The sequence below is a fragment of the Amblyraja radiata genome, chromosome 7 (assembly GCF_010909765.2).
Source record: "Amblyraja radiata isolate CabotCenter1 chromosome 7, sAmbRad1.1.pri, whole genome shotgun sequence".
NCBI classification, from domain to species: domain Eukaryota; kingdom Metazoa; phylum Chordata; class Chondrichthyes; order Rajiformes; family Rajidae; genus Amblyraja; species Amblyraja radiata.
This window is the reverse complement of record NC_045962.1, coordinates 50,049,464-50,075,164: the sequence shown is the minus strand read 5'-3', so window position 1 is coordinate 50,075,164 and position 25,701 is coordinate 50,049,464. Positions and strand designations below refer to the sequence as shown.

Below are 25,701 nucleotides of genomic sequence, written 5' to 3'. Positions count from 1 at the left end.
ACGTACATGGTAAATGGTAGGGAATTGAAGAATGTAGGTGAACAGAGGGATCTGGGAATAACTGTGCACAGTTCCATGAAAGTGGAATCTCATGTAGATAGGGTGGTAAAGAAAGCTTTTGGTGTGCTGGCCTTTATAAATCAGAGCATTGAGTATAGAAGTTGGGATGTAATGTTAAAATTGTACAAGGCATTGGTGAGGCCAATTCTGGAGTATGGTGTACAATTTTGGTCGCCTAATTATAGGAAGGATGTCAACAAAATAGAGAGAGTACAGAGGAGATTTACTAGAATGTTGCCTGGGTTTCAGCAACTAAGTTACAGAGAAAGGTTGAACAAGTTAGGGCTTTATTCTTTGGAGCGCAGAAGGTTAAGGGGGGACTTGATAGAGGTTTTTAAAATGATGAGAGGGATAGACAGAGTTGACGTGGAAAAGCTTTTCCCACTGAGAGTAGGGAAGATTCAAACAAGGGGACATGACTTGAGAATTAAGGGACTGAAGTTTAGGGGTAACATGAGGGGGAACTTCTTTACTCAGAGAGTGGTAGCTGTGTGGAATGAGCTTCCAGTGAAGGTGGTGGAGGCAGGTTCGTTTTTATCATTTAAAAATAAATTAGATAGTTATATGGATGGGAAAGGAATGGAGGGTTATGGTCTGAGCGCAGGTATATGGGACTAGGGGAGATTATGTGTTCGGCACGGACTAGAGGGGTCGAGATGGCCTGTTTCCGTGCTGTAATTGTTATATGGTTATATGTTATATGGTTGTCACCTTCCCCGCAGCTAACAACAAACCATTCTAAATGTTCCTTGATCAGCATCCCCTTTGACCTGTGTTTTCACACCTTACCCTTCTATATCTCTATGTCGCCCTCTCCCATGACTCTCAGTCTGAAGAAGAAGGGTCTCGACCCAAAATGTCACCCAGAGATGTGGCCTGTCCCGTTAAGTTACTCCAGCATTTTGTGTCTATCTTCGGTGTAAACTAGCATCTGCAGTTCCTCCCTACACATCTGATCAAGTGAAGCAGTTTCTCCAATATACTCATCAAATATTTTCACAAGCTGAATTAAACTCTGGTCCACCCTGAAGAGAGAATAAGAGATTCTTCTCAATTCTCTCCATTCAGACAAACATATTGTAGCCTATCATTATCTTTATTCACAGTGTGATCTGAAGAACAGTAATGTGGGCGTGCAAAAAAAAGTTTTATCTGCACATGCTCCGATGAGCTCACAGTTCCCAATTATTTTTGTGGCTGTTTGACAAAATGCCAGTGAAATATGTTCACTGAAGTCATGAGGTGGTGGCTGAGATGTGTCTCAATCTTAGGGATATTTCCCTTGATCACAAACTGTTTCCAGACTCAGTACAATGGGTAAGTAAATATAATGTTCTTATCATGTGAGCAATTAAGATATTTATTAGTAATTGCCAAATGTAAAGGGTGAAAACAACTAGTAGAAATCTGTATCTTTTTACGATGGCTAGTGTTGCTTGTGTACAGCTGGAACTCTGCACTGAGATGTTTAATCAGAGTTGTGTCTGTCATTCACATTCAGATGTAGTGGGATTCGCTAACCGAGGGTATTACTTATTTGTTTTTTTTTCACCAATGGAGGGATTTTTCAACAAACACCATTAACTGAAGGGGACAGATCAGATATTTTAGTGGATCAGTGACAGAGCCAACGATTTTTTTTATTTCCAAAATTAATCTTTATTCAGAATTTAAAAATATGTACAAAGCAAAAACTTTTCCGACATTCTCAGAGTCTATATATTCATTGGCGTCATACTCAGTAATGTTTGCAACTATCATTAAACCAAGTGCCCTTGCGACTCTTGTGGCCCGCTGGGGTGATTTCCCTTGCCGTGTTTGGGGAGTGTCCCTCAGGACTATCCCGTTCTATGTCCAGCAGTGGATGGACGCTAGACTGTGGACCCTGTACCTTCCCCTTCCACTGCCTTGTTGTTAGCTGCACCAAGCTTCAGCGAGTCCTTCAGCACAAACTCCTGCAGTCTGGAATGAGCCAGTCAGCAACATTCCCTGACAGGCATCTCACTCTGCTGGCAGGCCAACAAGTTTAAGGCATGTCAAAGAGCGTCTTTCACTATGTAGATGATCTTCCAGAAGCACTCGATGTCCGTCTCCGAATGTGTCGCTGGGAATAGCCTGTAAATTAGAGAGTCTGCTGTTACGGAGATGTTTGGGATGAACCGTGACAAGGACACTTGCATCATTCTACAGACCACTTTCGAAAATTCACACTCTGCATGGGAAGAGGTGGGCAACCATCTCCTCTCCACGCCAGCCAAACAAGGTCAGAACTTGATGGTGTGTTCTGGTGGTGAGGCGTTTCGCCAGACAAGTTGGGCAGTCTGCTTGCGCTGAGAGGTTGTTGGATATGCCGTTAAAGTTTTGTCTTCTCTGTAAATTATTCATGTGTAAGAAGGAACTGTAGATGCTGGTTTATACCAAAAATAAACACTAAATGCTGGGTTAACTAAGCGGGTCAGGCAGCATCTCTGGAGAAAAGGAAAAGGTGATGTTTCAGGTCGAGACCCTTCATCTGAAGGAAATCCTTTTCTACAGAGAAATTCGCTGAGTTACTCCAGCATTTTGTGTCTATCTTCGGATTATCAACATAACAGCGACAACAACATGGGTGCTTATAAGATGCCCTGATAATGCTAATTTTACTTACCTTTTATATCATGGTATATGGACACATTTATCTGTTTTGTAGTAAATGCCTACTATTTTCTGTGTGCTTAAGCAAAGCAAGAATTTCATTGTCCTATACAGGGACACATGACAATAAACTCACTTGAACTTGAACTTGGACTTGTTTTGTATGTGCACTGTAGACAGGTGATTCAGCAGATAAAGAAGGTGCAGATAATTGTTTAGCAATCCGCTAACAAACACAATCCAATTAAAGGTGTCAGTGCTATTCGACAGTGCTCTTTCCTAGGGGTCATGACTCTGTGAGCAGTGGGATTTAATCAACTACCTCTGTGGTGGAACACATGGTGCTGTCACAGATCAAATCCCACTGCTCACAGCTAAGATGGTTCGATCTTCAGCAATCAGCAACCGATCAAATGGCTCTGTCAATTTGGGGAAGTAAAAGACATTTCAAAGGGGAGAGCGTTGAACTATGAGGGGCATTCCTACTTAGCTACCATCAAACACCTCCATGGATAGACACAAAATACTGGAGTAACTCAGCAGGACAGGCAGCATCTCTGGAGAGATGTTTTTCCCGCAGAGTTACTCCAGCATTTTGCGTCTATCTTCGGTGTAAACCAGCGTCTACAGTTCCTTCCTACACATCAAACATCTCAAGTTGGCTGGGTCAAAAAGGAGTCTGAAGCACCTACTTTAGTTTAGTTTTGTTTAGAGATACAGTCCACCGAGTCCACACCGCCCAGTGATCCCCACACATTAACACAAGCCTACACACACGAGGGACAATTTACACTCATCCCAAGTAAACAAACCCAAGCCAATTAACCTACGTCTTTGGAGTGCACTCTCAACATGATCTAGCAAAGGAAGGAAGAGACTACAGGGAAACACACACGGGACAGATCTGTGGCTAAATATTGGATGAGAAATATAAATAATTGAATTCTCCCATTTTTCCCATTTATAAATGTGAAAACCCAATGTTCGCCTGCTGGCATCCTTGAACTAAGGCCCATCAAAATTGTGTTTGCTAACTCCCGATCCCCGATTTCCTATCTTTCTTAATACCAGGAGATATGTTACTATCTTTTACTATATTTTACTATCTTTAAAGATTGTATATGAATGTATAGGCAATATAGGAATGTAAATGCTGGAAACCTGAAATTACAAATAAATACAAACAGGAAAGAGAATACTTAGCAAGTCTGGCAACTTGTTCAGTGAGAAACAGGTTAATGTTTACATTAGTGACCTTTCATCAGATTGTAATCGTGGACCTGAAAACTAAAGTGTGGAATTCCAGTTACAATTAACGTGGAATAAGTTGGAGCCTAAGATATTCCTCAACAAAAGTTATTTGGTGTCAATGTGAATTCTGATAAATACTTAATCAAAAACATTTTTAAGATTGATGAAAAGTCATCACCCAGCAATGTTAACAGTTTTTTTATTTCTGATTCTTTGAGTATTTCTAGTGTTTTTGATATATTTTTACAAGTTATTAATAATGCAATAGGATGCAAGGAGAAATTAAAATTGTGAAAGCAAACCTCTCATTTCAGGGATCAGATTCTCCAGCTCATCCCTGCGGATTCCAACCATGTGGAGTTCCTGAAACAACTAGCGGAGGAAGGGCAGGTCAGTTCTGAAATGAGCCAGGCTCCAGATCAACAGCAATCACATGAAACTGTGACAAGGGTTACATTTTTGCTGGAAACAGACTTACTGCCCACTCACAGAACACTTGGTTTAGAAACTAGTGATTCGTGGTTGTTTGATGCAATTTATCCATTGTCATTGTCAGTCAGATCAAAATTACTTTCAAACCTTTGTGACTGCTTGTGATTTAGATTAATTTAGATTAATTTACTACTGTCTAGCCTTCACCAATGGAGGGATAAGCATTGCTCAGGATACTGGGGAGACCACACCTGTGCACCATCAAGCACTGCCGCTGGTTCTTTGGTATTGGTATTTGTTTATTATTGTCACATGTACCAAGAACATTTTGCTTTGCTTTCTATCCTGGTAGATAGATAACAGATAGCATAAAAAGGGAAATTGTTACAGCTACAAAGAAAGTGCAGATAAAAAAGTGCAAGGGCCAACAATGAGGTAGATTGGAAGATTGGGAGTAAATCCTTAGCATATGAGAGTTCTGGTCAATAGTCAGACAACAGCAGGGAAGATGTTTTTCTTGAATCTGGTGGCACATGCTTTCAAACTTTTATACCTTCTTCCCAATGGGGGAGGGGAGGAGAAGGAATGATAGAAGTGTAAGTTGTTCTTGAATATGTTGGCTGCTTTCCCAAGGCAGAATGAAATTTAGATAGTCAAGGGCAGGGGGAGGGGTTGAGGTTAGGGGGGGGGGGAGGGCTGGTTTGTGTGATGGACTGGGCTGCATCCACAACTCTCCTCAATTTCTTGTGATCTTGGGCTAAGCACTTGTGAAGCAATAGTATGGTGCACCCCAATAGGGATTGTTTCTATCGTTGGAGGGCCAACACGGTCAGCTTTAACTTCTCATGCAAGAGATGCAACCTGTGAGAGTGCGGTGATCTCTCTGTACTGCACTGAAGTCTGCGTTTGACGTTCAAGTCACTGCTCAGCACTGTACAAAGCTGAGCCTTCAATAGTTAAGTGTGTAGGGGCCGAACGGCAGATGCTGGTTTAAACCGAAGATAGACACAAAAAGCTGGAGTAACTCAGCGGGTCAGATAGCATCTCTGGAGAAAAGGAATAGGCGACGTTTCGGAGCCTGAAGGATGGTCTCGACCCGAAACATCAGCTATTCCTTTTCTCCAGAGATGCTATCTGACCTCCTGAGTTACTCCAGCTTTTTTGTGTCTACCTTCAATGGTTAACCTTGAGTGATAGCAATAAGGCACACATGGCAAATGGAATTGAATCAGTAATTTTGATTGAAGGATTGAAACAATGAAAAGTAAATAAAATTAAAGAAAGGAGAAGGCTGTTAAAAGTAAAGTTAAATTGAAAAGTAAAGCACATGTAGAGTCGCGTCACCCCAATGTAGTTATGCGGGCTCTTTGAAGGAGCTCCAATCCTCTCCCACAGCCATGAAAAAGGGGAAAGAGATTACTGTTAGATTTTTTGTTTATGTTTGTGGCACTTTCTTGAACTTTGAAAAGTGTCTTATTACGCAATGTTCCTGGAAAGTATTTGCAATAACTTCAAGATGTTTATCGTTGGGATTAAAAAGTTAATACTTTATGATTAAGTGCAATCAGGAGAGTTTGATTGCCTCTGTTATCGAGTGTCCCATGTTCTGTTGCTTTGTTCAGGTTGATTTATGGAGGCCTCAATCATCAGAGGGAATTTATCCTGGGGTTGAAGTTGATGTTCGGATCCCAGCATCAGCAGTTGGCGAAGTTCGAAGTGAACTGAAGAAAAGGGCCCTTCAACACAAGTAGGTGCAAGTGATGGATTGTTGGTCAGATGTTGACACTGTGGCACTGTGCCTGGGCAGTTATGCCCCTGTCCCACTTAGGAAACCTGAACGGAAACCTCTGGAGACCTTGCGCCCCACCCAAGGTTTCCGTGCGGTTCCCGGAGGTTGCAGGCGTTTGCCGGAGGTTGCAGGTAGTGGAAGCAGACTGACAAAAACCTCCGGGAACCTCCTGGAACCGCACGGAAACCTTGGGTGGGGCGCAAAGTCTCCAGAGGTTTCCGTTCAGGTTTCCTAAGTGGGACAGGGGCATTACTTACCCTTCTGCAATCTGGGCAAGTTGTCACTGCAACTTCCCACTCAACACCGTCTAATGCCCTGCACTTAGTGCCCATTTCTCAAGAGCATCTTGGAGGCTCTCTAATGTATGATCTCATTTTCTGGAGGAATTGAGGAGGACGTTCTTTAGTCAGAGGGTGGTGAGTCTCTGGAATTCATTGCCACAGAAGTATGTGGAGGCCAAGTCAATTGATATTTTTAAGGTGGAGATTGACAGATTCTTGATTAGTTTGGGTGTAAGGGGTTATGAGAAGAAGGCAAGAGAATGGGGTTAAGAGGGAAAAATAGATCAGGCATGGTTGAATGACTTAGACGATGGGTCGAATAACCTAATTCTACACCTACAACTTATAAACTTATGAACATTATGCTGGGCATAACGTATCCTGCAGGGCAGGAGACAGAAGGTGTTCACCTCTGTTCACAGTCTCATGAATCAGGTTCCAGAGATGGAGAGTCAACTTCATGGATGCCACAGGACATTCCAACAATAAAATACAACAATACAATACAATACAGTTTATTTGTCACATTGCACAAAAAGTGCAAGTGAAATGGATATGTCAGCAGCGATACAATGATAAAGAGCACACACAAAAACACAATAAAAATTTAACATAAACATCCACCACAGCATTCATCACTGTGGTGGAAGGCACACAATTTGGCCAGTCCTCCTCCATTTCCCCCCGTGGTCGGGACCTCAACCCTCCGCAGGCGGGCGTCCAGATGGTAAGGACAAGGTACGAGTCCAGGTAAGTCCAGAGGCGGCTCTTCCCCACCGGAGACCGCGGCTTTAAGTTGGTGTAGGCCGCAGGCCGGCGGCCGAAGATTTAAAGTTCCCTCCACGCCGCAGCCAGAAGCACCGCAGACTGCAGGGCCGGCGGTCGAAGCTCCCCTCCAGGGGTGATGTTAAGTCCATACCTCGCCCGCGGTAGAAGACGGCCGCGGGCCGGCGGTGGAAGCTTCTTCTTACCCCGGGTCCCCCCCGAGGGATCCCGGGCTGTGGACGCCGCACCAGCTGGAACTGTGCAGACCGCGGCTTCAGGCTGCCGGCTGCTGCGGGCCAGCGAAACGGAGCGCTCCCCTCCAGCGAGCCCCAGCGAGGGCTCGCCCGCTCCGCGTGGACAGTCCACGCTGCACCCGCCGCCGGAGCCCCGAGCCCCAGGCGCGTCTCCGGGAAAGGCCGCGCCGATCCTCGCTGTTAGGCCACGGGGGAGGCGACCTGGAAAAAGTCGCCTCTCCTTGGAGGGCGACTGAAACGGTTTCCCCCTCACCCCCCCACACCACCCCCCACACAAAACACACAAAGAAACATTAAAAACATACTTTAAAACATACTAAAAAAATAAAAAAAGTTGAAAATAACTAACGCGCTGCTGACAGGGCTGCCACCAATGCAGCGCCCCCACCGACCAGGATGGATGTCCACTCTCTTCACCTCAGTATCCACTGTCAGCTCTGTTCCATACAAACTGATCTGACCTCGCTCTCTCCACTCCTGCACCTAGTAGGTTATAGAGTCTTTCTTTCCTGTTTCACAGTGTACCAATGTGTCCTCCTCTGGGTCAACAGGGTTTTAGCAGAAAATATTCAAGACCTTCTGGATGGTCAGTTTCGGAGTAACAACAAGCTACCGCGCAGCATCAGAGGACACAGTTACACCAAGTATCATCCAATGGCAGAGGTGAGACTCGGACAAGGAACAGAAAGAACTAGGTCTCTTCATATTTTGTTTTTAAACCACGTTTTACATTTGTTTTCTCAAACTTCCAGATTTATTCCTGGATGGAGCAAATAAAGGAAAATTACAAACACTTGGTATCAAAGCACCTGCTGGGTTCCACTTACCAGAACCGGCCCATGTATTACCTGAAGGTACCTTCACACACTCTCTTCCTCTCTCTTTGACCCCATGTGTTATGCGCTTCATCTCTTTGATCTTACCTGCAAAGTACCTCTTTGCAGAGCTGTCTTGCTAAAATTCATTTTATGTTTAGAAACATAGAAACATATAAAATAGGTGCAGGAGGAGGCCATTTGGCCCTTCGAGCCAGCACCGCCATTCATTGTGATCATGGCTGATCGTCCCCAATCAATAACCCGTGCCTGACTTCTCCCCATATCCCTTCAATCCACTAGCCCCTAGAGCTCTATCTAAAGGGCCTGTCCCACTTGCATGCGATTGCGTGCGTTTGGCACGACCAAACGGAAGCGGAGTTCACGCGGAGTTCGTGCTAAGTACGCGCTAAATTTGCGCGTGACGTCATTTGTGTCATGCTTACCAATCAGCTGGGCAAGAGGCGGGCCGACTGAATTTGGGCGTCGCACGGCATCGGGCTGTGACGTCATCACGCAACCCCACGCCGGGCGGTGACGTCATCGCGCAACGCCACGCGCTAGGCGTACGCCGTCAAGACGCTGCGTACACCATCAAGACGCTGCGTACGACCGTAATGCGCCTGCGTGCCGACAGGCCGTTGGCGCGCAAAGATTTCGGACGCTGTCAGATTTTCGGAGCCCCGCGCGATGTCGGGACCAGCCCCGCACAATTCTGCGCTTCTAAGTGGGACCGGCCCCGCGCGGCCATATGGCGCCTGTATGCCTCAAGCGACCATGAGGTCGCGTAATTTGCGAGCCAAGGTCTCGTAAGTGGGACAGGCCCTTAACTCTCTCTTAAATCCATCCAGTGATTCGGCCTCCACTGCCCTCTGTGGCAGGGAATTCCACAAATTCACAACTCTCTGGGTGAAAACGTTTTTTCTCCCCTTTATTCTAAGACTGTGGCCCCTGATTCTGGACTCGCCCAACATTGGGAACATTTTTCCTGCATCTAGCTTGTCCAGTCCTTTTATAATTTTATATGTTTCTTTAAGATCCCCCCTCATCCTACTAAACTCCAGTGAATACAAGCCTAGTCTTTTCAATCTTTCCTCATATGACAGTCCTGCCATCCTAGGGATCAATCTCGTGAACCTACGCTGCATTGCCTCAATCACAAGGATGTCCTTCCTCAAATTAGGAAACCAAAACTGTACACAATACTCCAGATGTGGTCTTACCAGAGCCCTATACAACTGCAGAAGAACCTCTTTACTCCTACACTGAAATCCTCTTGTGATGAAGGCTAACATTCCACTAACTTTCTTCACTGCCTGCTGTACCTGTATCATTTATTACTTTGCTCAAATCTTTTGCAGATTCCTTATCATCCTTGGTCACTCCCTGCAGACTGAGCTGCTTCTTAAACGGAACCCTCCTACGAATGCTCTAGAAGTTTGTCACAAACGTTGCTTGCTTCAGTGAGGTGGCCCTTTTGATATTTTAGCCCCTCTTTTGTTTTCTTAATCTCTCAATGCATGTTTTCCCTAATTGTTCCTGGTAGAGGTAATGTCCTTGTTCTTTGCTACACGATCTATCTTCTATCAATACCATAGTCTAATTTACTGCCCTGAGGTTTTAACTCTCCACGTTGAAAAGTAATCCTATTTCAGCACATTCTTTCTAGTCAACATTATTTTTGTCCTAACTGACCACCAGTCTTTGATTCTCAACCTTGCGCAGAATTATATTTACTTTACAAACTTTATCTTAATGTTAACAATCTTTACGACACAGCTCCATTGCAGGAATGATAATAAAACATATCAGGAACTCTTAAAATAGATGTTTACATTTTAAAGCTTTTTACAATTCATTTATGCAATCTTTTGCACTATAATAAATACTCCTGATCGAAGATCTGAAAGATTAAAAAAAAATCAGTTCTAAAAGTCACAGATTCCCCACCTTTGCACCAATAAGAAAACAAAAATGTTTGTGTATATATTGGCATATGGTGTACCTACCTTCATCGGTCAGGTCATTGAGTATAAGAGTCAGTCAGTTATGTTGCAGCTTTATAGGACTTTGGTTGGGTTGTTTTTGGAGTATTGCATACAATTCTGGGCCCACTTTACAGGAAGGATGCAGGGGCTTTGGAGAAGGTGTAGAAGAGGATCACCAGAATGCTGCTGATTTAGAAGGTATTAGCTATAGAGAGAGGCACAAAAAGTTGAAGTAAAGGGCCTGTCCCACTTGGGCGTCCTTTGCACGTCACGCAGGTGGCGCGCAAAGATTTTGTGAATCCCAAAATCCTGGGGCGCCGCGCGCGACACTGCCTACACCACCATGCCTCACCACGCATCACATACACACGCGTCGTGCGTTGTGATGCGTAAATGATATTGCGTAAATGACGCGCAAATGACGCCCAAGTGGGACAGGCCCTTAACTCAGCGGAACAGGCAGCACCTCTGGAGAGAAGGAAACAGAATGAAAGATATGCATAAAAGGTAATGATGATAAATGAAACAGGCCATTGTTAGCTGTTTGTAGGGTGAAAATAAGAAGCTAGTGTGACTTGGGTGGGGGAGGGATAGAGAGAGAGGGAATGCCGGGGCTACCTGAAGTGAAAGAAATCAATATTCATACCACTGGGTGTAAGCTGCCCAAGCGAAATATGAGATGCTGTTCCTCCAATTTGCATTTAGCCTCACTCTGACAATGGAGGATACCTAGGACAGAAAGGTCTGTTTAGGAATGGGAAGGAGAATTAAAGTGTTCAGAAACCGGGAGATCAGGTTGGTTCAGGCGGGCTGAGCGAAGGTGTTCCACAAAACGATGGCCAAGTCTACGTTTGGTCTCGCCGATGTATAAGAGTCTGCATCTTGAACAACGGATACAATAGATGTGGTTGGAGGAGGTGCAAGTGAACCTCTCTCTGCCTGACCTGAAAGGACTGCTGGGGTCCCTGAACAGAGTTGAGGGAGGAGGTATAGGGACGGGTGTTGCATCTTCTGCTGTTGCAGGGGAAGGTACCTGGGGAAGGGGTGGTTTGGGTGGGAAGGAATGAGTTAACCAGGGAGTTGCGGAGGGTTCAAGATGAGGACTCATACATCGGCATAACTTGCACCTCCTCCAACATTCAGTTCTTAAAGCTCCCCCAGGCCACACACACAGTCTTGATGTTTTCCAAATTGTAAGGAATGTACACACAAATAGATACACACACTTCTTTCTCCCCTTAACGGTCTCCTCTATATTTCCATTTTATATCTTTTCTAGATCAGTAGACAATCCGACAAGCCGAAAAAGATTATCTGGATGGATTGTGGAATTCATGCAAGGGAATGGATTGCTCCTGCATTCTGCCAGTGGTTTGTGAAGGAGGTAAATATGTCTTCTTCGAGTCATTTTAGTCAGAATCTTTAGTTTAGTTCAGCTTAGAGAAACTGCATGGAAACAGGTCCTTCAGCCCACTGAGTCAGTGGTCTCCATACACTAACACTATCCTACGCATTAGGGACAACATAATTTTACCGAAGACAATTAATTCACAAACCCCAAAGTCTTTGGAATGTGGGAGGAAACCAGAGTACCCGGAGAAAACTGCTGCTCCATTGTGCCACCCTAAATCTCCTCAAAATATTTCAATATTTAAGTGCCCGAATCTCTGAGGTCAGTGGAGATGCAACTGCCCAGTGAAAAATTAATGATGAATTTAGGGGCATCTAATTGGGTCAGATCTTAATGGGGTGGTTGGAAACTTGATGAGGATTTTGATAGGGTTCAATCTAGGCCAAACTTTGTCGGGTAATCAGGATGCTCCATTGTTCAGAGAACGAGAAATAATTAGTGCACTAGATTCACCTGAGAAATAGAAGATCATTATTTCTTGATAAGACCAGCGAAATGTATGCACAATATGTTATTTGCTGCTAATTATGAGGAAACCCTGTACAAATGTGAATGGTAGATATTCTAAAAACCTAGAAGTGGGACACCAGGAATTGATTCCACACCCTTGTAGATCAATATCCAATAACTGAAAAAGAATAGGACTGATGGATTAACAAGACTTGACCAGTCATCTATCCTTGAGTGAATAAAATAATAAAAGAAAAGGGTTGATGGGGAACTCAGTGGGCCAAGCAGCATTTGAGGAGGGAAATGAATGGTGGACATTTCAGGTCAGACCCAGCCCATTCCCCTCCACGGAAGCTGCCTGACCAGCAAATGTTCCCCCAGCAGTTTTTTTTTTTGCTCCAGCATCTGCAGTATCTTAAGTGAAAAGTTTGTTTATCATGGTGTCAGTATTGAGCAATGAGTTTTGAAACTCAGTGTTAGGGTTAGGTATTTACAAAATAAGTCCAATGTTGGTTATACCTCCCTAAATAAACTGGCAATCAAATATTCCAGATCCCCCTCTCTAATCCCTTCTTGTGTTTATGTGTGTACGTGTGTCAGGTATTAGAAACCTACACTGCAGACCCGAAGACAGATCGCTTCTTCGAGAACATTGACTTCTACGTCCTGCCAGTTCTAAACATTGATGGCTACATTTACTCCTGGACAAAGGTAGGTACCATCCTACAGAGTGCGTTACGCAGCTTTGATATAAAGGAACTCCATGGTCGATTCCTGCGCACATTTCTAACACCACTGAACAAAACATCTCAGCTGCCAAATTGCAGGTGTAAGTCGCCATTTCTGTGTGTGTAGTTCAGTTCAACATCCTTTTCCATCTCCAGGAGCGCCTGTGGAGAAAATCGATGTCTCCGTGCTTCAACACCACCTGTTTTGGAACTGATCTCAACAGGAACTTTGATGCACAATGGTGCAGTAAGTGGAAATCTACTTACCTTTCCGCATATCTTCCAATGTACAACATTATATTTATGAGAATTTATATGATTTCTTTTCCATCCTTGATACCTACCAAAGATTCCTAAACTGATTGGACATGTTATCTCTTGTACATCCATCGCAGCTGTCTGCATCCAAGCCTCTGCCAGTGTAGGCAAGGTGTTACCCAGAGCTGTTTTCCTGTTGTGATGTTTGCTCTACATTCTAATTTGTCTGTTCATCCACTTGTGCAGAGTCTGAATGTGCCTGTGCAAACGCAGGGCCCAGTATGAGCAAAGCAGTAGGCTTGGGATGAGTTGGGGCAGAAATATATCCCTGCACTGCCATTCACCGTTCACTGTGGGGAATTGGTTTTGTTGCCTCTCTTTCTATCATTCACTCAACAGCAAGCTCGCTTTATAAATAATGGGCTGGAAAGGTTTAGTGGATACTGTGGCTTTAAATTGAATGTGACAACACTTCAAGGCTGGTCGGCTGAATCAATAGATTTCCTTCTCTCCAGAGATGCTGCCAGTCCGGCTGAGTTAATCCAGCATTTTGTGTCTATCAACAGATTTCAAATGACAGATCACAAAATGTACTTGGTATAAGCCTAGTTAGTCACTTACATGCATGTTGTGAATCAACCTCATCTCAATTGGAAATATACTTATTTTCATTGCTAAGTCCTAAATCAAAGATGTGAGCACTTAAAGTTAGCCTGATCTCTAGATCAACTTTCCAGTATAGCACCGAGGGAATGCTATAGGGTAGGGAGTATCAACATTGGTTGGGCTGCCAAGACAAGGATGATTTTTAAATGGATGTAAAAGCTCCTACTATATTATTCTAAAGAGAATCTGAGAAATTTAGTTTAGTGTAGAAAACCTGAGCACCCGGAGGAAGCCCCAGCAGTCAGAGCGAGAATGTGCAAACTCCACACAGACAGCACCTGATGTCAGGATCGAAACTGGGAGTCTGGCACTGAGAGGCAGCAGCTCTACCAGCTGCGCCACAGTTCTTCCAAAAGTTTTGACCAATATATTTCCATCACTCTTTATCACAAAAGGTGAAGAATTTAAGTAGTTGCCATAACTATGCACAAGGTTGCTGTATTTCCTGACCATCTCCTTGACTGTATCTTGTGATTGTTAAAAACCTTACAGAAATACTTTTTTCCTGATTTTATTTAAAGTGTGTTGCAATATAGAACATTCACTCCATTTCATGGCCTTGGCATTTGAGTGGGTTGGTGGGTGTTAAACATACATCTACAGGGTCACAAGGGTGTCATGTCATAATTGGTAATTGACGTACAGGTTTGTAAGTTAATTGGCTTGGTACAAGTGTAACTTGTCCCTAGTGTGTGTAGGATAGTGTTAATGTGTGGGGATCGCTGGTTGTGCGGATTCGGTGGCCCTATGGGCCTCTTTCTGCGCTGTATCTCTAAACTAAACTAAACTAAATTCAAAAATACTTCAATTGGACATAAACTGTGTCTGAAGATGACAGAAGAGGGAAGAGTTCACAGTAGTCCAGTTCTTAAACTGGGAATGGTGCCATCTTATTCCAGTTTTACTAACAGTGGATTTGGTGAAATTAACTTTGAATATGATAAAGCTGTGTTTATGTGGATCTAGCCAGCAGAGCAGAAAAGTGGTAAGGGTGGTCAAATACCATTCCATTTTCGTACCTCAACTTCGTTGAGGGATTCAACAAACTTAGACCATGCAGCATTGGTGTAGATTCTGGATCGATTCATGGCAGAAAACAGAAAGGAGTTATGGGTTGAGTGGCTGTGACTGCTGGACTGCTACATGGATTAGTGCTGGGGACCCAACTGGTCACAATGTACAATGGGATCTTGTGTAACATAGATATTTGTTTTACACCCACCAACTCACCTTAACACCAGTGCCATAGATGGAGTGAATGGTCTATATCCCAACACATATGCCAGTTAGCTGGGGTTAAAAAACAGGTTGGCAGAGTGGGTGAAGTTCAGTCACTGAATGTATTCAGGAAAGAGACTGATACATTTTCAATAATAGGAATTCAATATTAAATCAAGGGACCTGGAGTACGTGCAGTAAAGTAGGACTGATGTAAAAGGTGGGCTGTGATCTTGCTCTGTGGCCTACTCCTGCTTCAATCTTCTTATAGTTTCTGCTTCTCACCTTGCCTGGGAGTGCTGACAGGGGTTGAAAGAAAAATGTAGTACACGTTTTCACGGGCTGCCCGAGCTGTGTACATACCACGGCAAGACCCACTGCACTAGCAGTGTTTTGGTGCACAGATGTGAGAATGGTGTTCCGCACATCTCCGTTCCATCACCTTCCTTTAATACTGCATTATTTTACTTTCACTACAGGCATCGGGGCTTCAAGGAACTGCTGTTCAAACATCTATTGTGGTTCGGCCCCCGAGTCGGAACCTGAGACCCGTGCAGTTGCTGATTTTCTCCGTCGCCACAGGTCCGACATCCTGTGCTTTCTGACCATTCATTCCTACAGTCAGCTGATCCTGACCCCGTACGGATACACAAACTCAACAGTCAGCAACCACGAGGAAATGGTGAGACAACGTTACCTGGGGTGAGATCCAGAGCAATGATGAGGTCTAGGATTGGCTGTAACAAGGAGCCCTCCAGGAACAGAGACCATAATTAGACACCACACCAAGTTTCCTTCAACTAGTCTCCAGGACTAGTAGTCAGTAACCCAGTAGTATAACAAATTAGGAGTTTGGGAGAAGGGTGCACTGCAGATTGCAATCAAGGAAGAGAGACCTCCATTTAAGGAAAACAAGGCAAGTCTCTCATGCTCAGAATGACAGTAAAAGGATGAAGTTTATTACATAATTAAAGGTAGCTCGCATGCGGGGGAGGGGGGAGGGGGGTGGGGGGTGGGATTAAAATGCATGTTTGTATTGCTTGTCGGAGAGGGATTTCCTCGGGCTGCTAGTCGATGAAGAAAAAACGATCGGACTTCCGTTCCCATTTTTTTAAATAAAAAAATTGCTGGACAATTTAAAAGTTGGATTAAAGTAAAAAGCGACTTCGAAGTGGATTGGAGTGGATGTTTCTAGATTAATTTATGGGAATTAAACATTAAATTCCTTCCATCTGGCATATAAGTTTATGACAGTGAGATTTAAAAATCATGTTATATTGTGAATTCTTATGTGAATGGGATTAATTTGTTATTTGGATACTTAGGCTATTAAAAAAATTATCCTTTTCTTAAGGAATGGATAGATATTTAGAACTAGAATTGAATTTAGATGAATTTAATTGATTTGATGAAACTGATGAATATGATTTTTTTGTTGGGTATTTATTATTTGTTTTAGCGTTTAACTTTATCATTTCTACCTTTTTTCTAAAACTGCAAATAATAACTTGTTTCTGTTAATGCTGTTCAGTGTTTTTTTTCCTTTACATTTTAAACAGATGTCTCTGAAGAAGAAATGCAAAATTGTCCATCCAAATGCCCAACAAAAGAGACTGATATAGACAGCGTTTGCAGAGATGATTCAAATTTGGACTACTCCAAATGTGATGATCTACAGGACATTTTTAGTGGGAAAGTAGTGGGCAGAAAGGCATGTCATGCATGGTTTGAAAAGCAAAAACTAGTAGTTTACAATGCCAAAATTGAAAAGTTGAGGAAAAACAAGGTGTACAGAGTTGCTTATTGGTTACAATCTGAGGAGTATTATGATGCTACTGATTATGATATGCCAATGTACCAGCTAGAAACTGATCTTCTCCATAAAGACTTGGTCTATTGCTAGAAATTGTAATTTATTTACCTATCTGTTACGGACACAGCATATAATACAATGATATTAAAGTTCTGATCTTGAGAATATCACGTTTTTGAATTTTCAAGGCAGTCTGGGTGTTTATTACTATTTCCGTCACAGCGGTCAATTTTGTAATTAGCTACAATTAGGTAACTAACTAATTATATGCTTTAATTTCAGGTCATCCAAGCAAGATGTTTTATATTGGTTTCAGAATGCTTCAATCTATAATGACTGAAAATGTAATTCAGTTCTCTCAATTTTTATGAAAGTTATGGGCTTTTGACTGTCTTCGATCACAGCTTTTGTGTTAAGTCAATGAAAAAGCAATAGGGAACAAGATGCTAATTTCCGAGTATGAAAATGGCCACAACTTTTTTAATACTGAAGATATGAAAGTGAATTAGGTGTCAAATTAAACTTCTTTTTATGCTTTATCTGATGGGATAAATTGCAGACTTGATTTTTAAAATCTCAAAATTTTGTAACATTGCTACACTGAGAGTTTTGATGTCTGAATTTTTTCTTGTTATTGAAAATCGGTGCTTTGTTATATTTCAGATGCGAGTTGGACGAAAGGCAGCCACTGCTTTGATGCAGGTGCATGGGACCAAGTACAAAGTGGGACCTTCCTCATGGATTCTCTGTAGGTTGCATCCGTATTAACCCTTATGTTTATCCCAAGGGCCCATTTGTAGTCTCACCTTGATGTGCTCATACACTCCTAAAGTAAACTCAATGCATCTCAATGCACATGCTGGAAATTTGATATAAAAACAGAAAATGCTAGGAACATTCAGCAAACCTTGAGTGAGAACTGAGTTAATGTTTTAGGTTTATGACATGTCATTAGGTTTGGGGATTGGATAAGCACAATAGACTCGCATTATTTTCATTTGTGAATGTTTTCCAACAAAACGCATGCTCAATTAAGAGTGGTTTGAAGAAACTTCAGATTGAAGTGATTATTGATCATCCGTTCCCATAATGGAAACTCTTGTAGAAAGTGGATATTATTGCGTAGAATATTCTATCAATTGGTAGATTGGGTTGGGTAGTTAATTGACCATTATAGGTGATGGTATTATCTGGGAAAGTTGATTCGTATGTGGGAAGAGTAAAATGGGATGAATGGAGGATCAGTGTCGATGAGAGCTTGATGTTTGGTGTGGCCTTGGTGGGCTGAAGGGCCTGTTTCTGTGCTGTCAGACTCTCTGACTGTATGTGCACTACAATAAATATCTATAAAGTATTAGTTCAAGTTCAAGTGAGTTTATTGTCATGTGTCCCTGTATAGGACAATGAAATTCTTGCTTTGCTTAAGCACACAGAAAATAGTAGGCATTTACTACAAAACAGATAAATGTGTCCATATACCATGATATAAATATATACACACATGAATAAATAAACTGGTAAAGTGCAAATAACAGAAAGTGGTTGTTAATAATCAGAGTTTTGTCCGAGCCAGGTTTAATAGCCTGATGGCTGAGGGGAAGTAGCTATTCCTGAACCTGGTTGTTGCAGTCTTCAGGCTCCTGTACCTTCTACCTGAAGGTAGCAGGGAGATGAGTGTGTGGCCAGGATGGTGTGAGTCTTTGATGATACTGCCAGCCTTTTTGAGGCAGCGACTGCGATAAATCCCCTCGATGGAAGGAAAGTCAGAGCCGATGATGGACTGGGCAGTGTTTACTACTTTTTGTAGTCTTTTCCTCTCCAGGGTGCTCAAATTGCCGAACCAAGCCACGGTGCAACCGGTCAGCATGCTCTCGACTGTGCACCTGTAGAAGTTAGAGAGAGTCTTCCTTGACAATCCGACTCTCCGTAATCTTCTCAGGAAGTAGAGGCGCTGATGAGCTTTTTTGATAATTGCGTTAGTGTTCTCGGACCAGGAAAGATCTTCAGAGATGTGCACGCCCAGGAATTTGAAGTTCTTGACCCTTTCAACCATCGACCCGTTGATATAAATGGGGTTGTGGGTCCCCCTCCTACTCCTTCCAAAGTCCACAATCAGTTCCTTGGTTTTGCTGGTGTTGAGGGCCAGGTTATTGCGCTGGCACCATATGGACAGTTGCTCGATCTCTCTTCTGTACTCTGACTCATCCCCATCAGTGATACGCCCCACAATAGTGGTGTCGTCAGCGAACTTGATGATGGAGTTCGCACTGTGGTTCGCTACGCAGTCATGGGTATAGAGTGAGTACACCAGGGGGCTGAGCACGCAGCCTTGAGGTGCTCCTGTGCTGATTGTTATCGAGGCTGACACATTTCCACCAATACGAACAGACTGTGGTCTGTGGACGAGGAAGTCGAGGATCCAGTTTACCTTCGTATCTGATCTTTTCTACCTGTATTGCCTTTTTATTTATCCAGTTGCAGAGACCCAGTTCTGCGAGTTTGGTAACCAGTTTGGAGGGGATGATTGTGTTAAATGTCGAGCTGTAATCAATGAATAACAGCCTGACATATGAGTTTTTGTTGTCCAAGTGGTCCAGTGCGGAGTGGAGGGCCAGCGAGATCGCATCCACCGTTGATCTGTTGTGGCGGTACGCGAACTGCAGTGGGTCCAGGATTTTGTCGAGGTAGGAGTTGATTTGCTCCATGATCAACCTCTCAAAGCACTTCATCACCACCGGCGTTAGTGCCACTGGTCGATAGTCATTGAGGCACGTCACCTTACTCTTCTTGGGCACTGGTATAATTGATGCCCTTTTAAAGCAGGTGGGGACCTCAGACCTCAGAAGTGAGGGGTTGAAAATGTCCGTAAAAACTCCCGCCAGTTGGTCCGCACAGGTTTTTAGAACACGACCGGGTATACCATCAGGTCCAGGTGCTTTTCGGGGGTTCACCCCTCTGAAGGATTTCCTGACATCGGCCTCTGTGACTGAGACTGAAATGCCATCACAGCGAATGGGGGATCGGGAAGGCACATCAGTATTCTCCCTGTCAAAGCGTGCGTAAAACGCATTGAGCTCGTCAGGGAGTGATGTTACACCGGCATTCGAGCTACCTCCTGGTTTTGCCTTGTAGGAGGTGATTGCATTCAGACCCTGCCACAACTTGTAACTCCAACAATACGGTATGGTGCAACCAAAGCATGGTAAGTTATAGTTTAATGTCACGTTCACCCCACAATGTTAATCCTGACCAGGTCTGGGCAAAATTAACAGTGATAGCAAAGAATAAAGCAATGGAGGAAAATATGGTGATATTAACCCTGTATGACATTATTTTGATCAGAACAGCTAAATGTCCATTACCTCTTAGCCAAAGAAAATTAAAGAAGAATAAATAGAGCACTCATGAGAGAATGAGATGCTTGAATTGCATAGCAGTGGAGGACATGTCGCTGAAATTGACCGGCCAAAGAGAAATGTGTAAGGTTATTTGACCTCACAGAGAGCTTTCAATTGCTTGCAGGTCAGTCAACATCCACGGATGAATAACCTTGTGAATGACCTTCTATAGAATGGAAATGATCTGCTAGGGTATCCTCATGCCCCAAAAAAGGGAAGATAGAGAGAAGCTTCGAGCTCAGATACAGTAACGCTTTCACAATGGAAAGGGAAATTGATTTAATGGGCCTAAATCAGCTGAAGGATCTTCAGCCTGAAACATTGATTCTGTTTCTCTCTCCACAGACCCTGCTGGTCTGCTGAAAGCTTCTCAAAATTTCTGTTTTTTGTTTCGGGAAAGCAAAGGTGATGTTTGAAGTGCAGCATTAGTGGTCAGGTCGGGAGGAGTTCCCCTTGCCATGGGTACCACGTAATCCCGTGCTACCTGCTGCTTGGTCGGATAGTCTCCCCCACCTGGTTTGCCAGATGAGGGGGCTGTGGACTCCCAGCAGGACCAAAAACAAGACCTGTCAAAGGGCCGGTGAGCTTCTAGCGAGCCAACGGCCATCCACACTTCAGTAGAAGTTGTGATCACTGTTGGACATAGTATTGTAAGGAATGATGATAAAGCACACACCAAAATCCCATACTTCCAGTGGCAGAAGTCCACGGGAATGGGAGGACAGAGATGTGTGGTGCGTCTGTCACCATTCCCGTCGTAAACCAACACCACTGCGTCGCTAATGTCTTCAACGATGATGAATGAATTAGGCAGTTTCATTTGTCACACCTCTTTTATCATCCAGGCATGTGTAGATTTCTCCATCATGCTCATGACTTGTGCCCTGTAAATGATGGAAGGACCTTTGGGTGTCAGGATGTGAATGACTCCCAGGCTCTAATCTGCTCTTGTGACCATGGTATTTTGTGGCTGGTCCAAATACATTTCTTGGCAGGTTCTTGATGGGATAAACTCGGTGATGGTAATGACAGGGTAGGTGGTTAGACTCTCAGTTGCTTGAGATGCTTTTCCAGTCTTTAACATTCAGGCCACAAATCAGTCCATGCTTGTAAGTTGCCTCCACCTTGCTGGAATGAGCAAGCATGAAGAGATGCAATGGAATCGAAACTTGCACAAACATCCCCACGTGACCTTAGTTGGAAAGAGGGTTAATGATAAAGCATCTGAAGATGTTTGGGAATAGGAGACATCACTGCAGGAATCTTCTGCAGTGATGTCCTGAGGCTGGGAATGGAGGAAGTGCCTTAGTATGGGAGCTAAAACAACACAGCTCTAACATCCTAAACATTCCCTCCTTTAGATTACTCATCCGGTTCCTCACGAGACTGGGCAGCCGATCTTGGATTCAAGTTTTCCTACACGTTTGAGCTCCGAGACAATGGAACGTATAAATTCCTACTCCCAGAGGATCAGATCCAGCCCTGCTGTGAGGAAACAATGGCAGCGGTGACAACCATCATTGAGCACACCCATGAGAAACATTTCCAGAACTCCACTCCAGGCGTTGTAGCCCTGTGGTTGTATGTGTTGTCTTCTTGTTTATTAAATGTTTATTTTATTAATTTGTCATAACAGGAAAATGAGAGATAACTGTCAGGTTTGATGTAGAATTGTAGAATCATTCATTCACATGCTGAGTCATCATTAATTTGCAAGTCCTTAATAGCCCATGAGAAGGTAGTTGTGAGCTGGTTTCTTTATCCATTGCAGTCCTTGAGGAGTGGCAAACCCACAATATTGTAAGGGAGTTCCAAGATTATGACCAGGTGACATAAATATAAAGTCTGGGTGCAGTGTAACTTGGAGGGCAACTTCCAGCTGGTGGTATTTCCATGCATTTGCTCTTCTGCTGGTGGGCACTGAAGGTGCTCTCTCAGCCGTCCATTTGCAACAAGTGCCAATTAGTCTACTGTGTTTGTGCTAGATGAAAGAGTGCTATCTTTCCCAATCCCACCATCCAGCACAATGTTGACGCCCCTGCAGACCATAGCTCTTCAAGCACATGTCCAAGTACTGTTTAATGGGATGGGATAAAAGAAGCCAATGATTAATATTAATATAATATCAAGGGGGGTGGTTAGTGTGTGTGTGCGCCTCCGCAGGTGCCCCTCCCACACACAACCGCGCGTTGAGGGGATGGAACCCAACGGGTCCCACTTGTTCTAGTTATCTTTAAATTCACATCTTCTAGTTTTTGATCCTTCTAATAGGTTGTTCCCATTTAATTTGTAACATAATTTTACACACTTCAATTAATGGCCTTCACCTCCTGTTACAAAGAAGTAACCTTGGCTCTTCCAACCTTTCCCTTAGCCTTGTTTCCATTCCTGGTAACATCCTCAAGAATTGCTGTATCCCATACAGAGCATTGCACATTTTCTGTGTAATCAAAATGTCGCCACTCTTGGGGATCATCAAAAAGTAAAAGTGGGCCACATAAATCCTATAAAGCATTCAGGAGAATCACACCCCCACAGAATTGAGGTGGAATTTGCTTTCATATCCTGCTGATGAGAGGAATGAGAGATGCAACTGAGGGAGAATGAAATATTACCATAAGTGGAAGAAATGTTATCACGAGAGGAGAGAAAGGATTAGGTAGTAAACAAATCTGGCCTAAAGCAGTTAGAATATTAGGCCTGTTGCAAATTTGTATGTTTATTATTAAAGAACTCATGTTCATCGAAACAACACAATTCTGATGAATTCCTGACCGTTGAATCCACCTCTTCGTGGCCCCTTGCAGTGTATGCTTATCTGCATTTTCTCTGAAGCTGTAGCACAATATTTTGCAGTCGTTTTCCTTCCTCAGTTGCGCTCACTATCTGTTGTACTCATGCAGGGCATGATTTGCCTTGATAGCATGCAAAACAAAGTTTTTCACTGTATCTTAGTACATGTGACAATAATAATAAACCAAGCAAACCTGCACCAATACTGACCATTCGTATTTTTCTGTTGTAAAAGTGGAACCATTTCTTGGTCCCTGGTTTGATATTTTGTTTGACGCTCGAACATTAAAAAATATTTCATCAACTTGATAAACTCTTTGAAAGAATAAATAAATCTGACAACTTTCCTGCCCTTGCCTGTGCAAACACTTCAGATCAGCCAAGGAAGCCTGGGATTCAGATCAGTATGGTTTAATTTGGAGCAGCAGAATGTGCACAGGGTCAGACATTAAAGGGAAAGGCAGAACTCAGTGTGCCATTAGGTGTGGTCTCTCTGTGCATTTTCTCTCCTGATGCAGAGGTTTCAATTCTCTATTCAGAGACCCAAATACAAAACCTGGGCCAGCACATTATTGAAAGAGCACTACATTGTCAGACAGATTTTGAGATGAGCTGTTTGAAAGAAACTGCACTTAGCCAGGCGTAAAACATCTAATGAAAAGCAGGAAAGTTCTCCCTCTCAGACGTGGGCGATATTTATCCGTCAACCAATATTAAAACAAATTATCTGGCCGCTCATTGTTGTTTATCCAGTCTGGCTGCTAGGTTTCAATAGTCACTGTATTTTAAAATTACTTCACTGGCCAAAAAAGCATTTAAAGACTTCTTGAGGTCATAAGTAGTATCGTTTTGAAACAACTTATTTTATTTTACAAGGACGTTGCCAGATTTATGAAAATGTTGCCAAGACTCGAGGGTCTGAACTATAAGGAGAGATTGGGCAAGCTAGGTCTTTATTCCTTGGAGCGCAGGAGACCAAGGTTATAGATCTTATAGAGGTGTATAAAATCATGAGGGGAAATAGATAGGGTGAATGCAGAGTCTTTCACCCAGAGTAAGGGAATCAAGAACCAGAGGATATAGGTTGAAGGTGAGAGGAGAAAGATTTAATAGGAACCTAAGGAGCAACATTTCACATACGGTAGGTGTATCGAACAAGCTGCCGGAGGAAGTTGTTGAGGCAGGCACTATATGAACATTTAAAATACATTTGGACGGGTTGGAAAGGTTTCGAGGGATATGTGCCAAATGCAGGCAGGTGAGACTATTATAGATGGAGCATCTTGGTCAACATAAGGAAGTTGGGCTGAAGGGCCTATTTTCATGCTACATGACTGTGACAATACAGGAGTTTACCCATGTTGCAGGAGTGAAGTGACTCTATGCCTTGCTCATGGTTCACACTTGTGGCAGGTCAAAACTTTACTCTAGCAATGTTTACTAATAAATCCCCTGAACAAAATATTAATTAGATGTCACAGCACTGCCTGTTCCTGTCACTCATTACATTCTACATACAGGAATAAAGGTCATGACAGGTGCAATTTATATTTTCTTCCCAAGATAAAGACAGTAGGATCTTAGTCCAATATTTCTGCTTATTCAGCCTATCCATATTAGGCATAATATTCCCACAGTGCCAATAACTGAAAGCCATTTGCCTTCTGCGGACTATTGGCAATCCATCTCCATTAACTAGATTCCTGTAATATCCCTGTACTGCAGGAAGCATCCTGAATCACATGCAAATTTGCATGTGAAGACCAGAGCAGTAAATCATGATGCACTTGAATCTTCGGTGATTTAAATCTCTTACCCTTAACTCCCATGAAAGCAGAGGTTGACAAAAATAGTTCCTTCAAATACAAGTATGGAATCAAATCATGTTTTCATACATCTTGTGCAAATACATAATATTGTTGCCTCCAAGCCCTTAAAGAACTTAAGTCAATATTTCAGTGTTTGGCAAGTCAATTTTGACTGAAGTCTAGGGAATCAATGCTGAGAGTTCCTCCGGATGTAAAGTAATAGCAACCACACAGTACAGCTACCAGCTACCAGAGTGTCTCAGCTCTTTTAAATTCAGTTTAAAATCAATATTTTCTTTACCTGGTGGATAATGCATATATTCCACCAGGTGGCTGCAGAAACGACATTTCGTTTGGACCTCAAGGGGTCCAAATGACAATAAATTGAATTGTATTGTAATTGTATTCGTAAATTGATAGACACCATTAGATAGGAATGAATGGCACATTTCTCAAAATACTAATAATTATGGAAATATTTAAAAAAATGCACTCTCCTCTTTGATGCATCAAATGTTTGGAGCTGCTCAGTGTACACAAGGATTGAGAACCATGGTTCCATAGTTCTTAATATCAGCTGTGTGGGCTTGATGGAATAATGAGGGGCTTACTTTAAGAAAAGGCCAGCACCTCAACAGTTCTTTTGTTTGAAGACAAAGATCGAAGCGTTTAAGGATCACAAGTTTTCCAAGAGTTACATTTTATCTCATATTCTGAGACGGATGACTTGCCTAAACAAGTATTCTGCCAGCAGCTGAACAATTTGTGGACTTTTACAACAATTCTCATAAAAGTTGTACAACCAAATTTGAGGAAGGACATTATTGCCATAGAGGGAGTGCAGAGAAGGTTCACCAGACTGATTCCTGGGATGTCAGGACTGTCTTAT

At 43.0% G+C, this 25,701-nt stretch overlaps 1 protein-coding gene across 1 annotated transcript; it reads left to right on the top strand.

Annotated features, from left to right (window-relative positions):
* The first annotated feature begins 1,255 nt into the window (after window positions 1–1,255).
* Window positions 1,256–23,208, top strand: cpo (carboxypeptidase O). The gene is made up of 11 exons (XM_033024464.1): window positions 1,256–1,377; window positions 4,260–4,335; window positions 6,000–6,124; window positions 8,018–8,129; window positions 8,219–8,320; window positions 11,549–11,653; window positions 12,731–12,841; window positions 13,015–13,105; window positions 15,480–15,682; window positions 17,477–17,561; window positions 21,573–23,208. Exons 1-11 carry the CDS (start codon window positions 1,283–1,285, stop codon window positions 21,842–21,844), a joined length of 1,377 nt encoding a protein of 458 aa, XP_032880355.1. The 5' UTR covers window positions 1,256–1,282; the 3' UTR covers window positions 21,845–23,208.
* The last annotated feature ends 2,493 nt before the right edge of the window (window positions 23,209–25,701 follow it).

Bases quoted from the DNA above. Each gene is read 5' to 3' on its own strand.
- cpo (XM_033024464.1), top strand. From the start codon at position 1,283: ATGTTCACTGAAGTCATGAGGTGGTGGCTGAGATGTGTCTCAATCTTA. The intron at 15,683-17,476 runs GTGAGACAACGT...GTTATATTTCAG, and splicing joins TCAGCAACCACGAGGAAATG to ATGCGAGTTGGACGAAAGGC. The intron at 17,562-21,572 runs GTAGGTTGCATC...TCCCTCCTTTAG, and splicing joins ACCTTCCTCATGGATTCTCT to ATTACTCATCCGGTTCCTCA.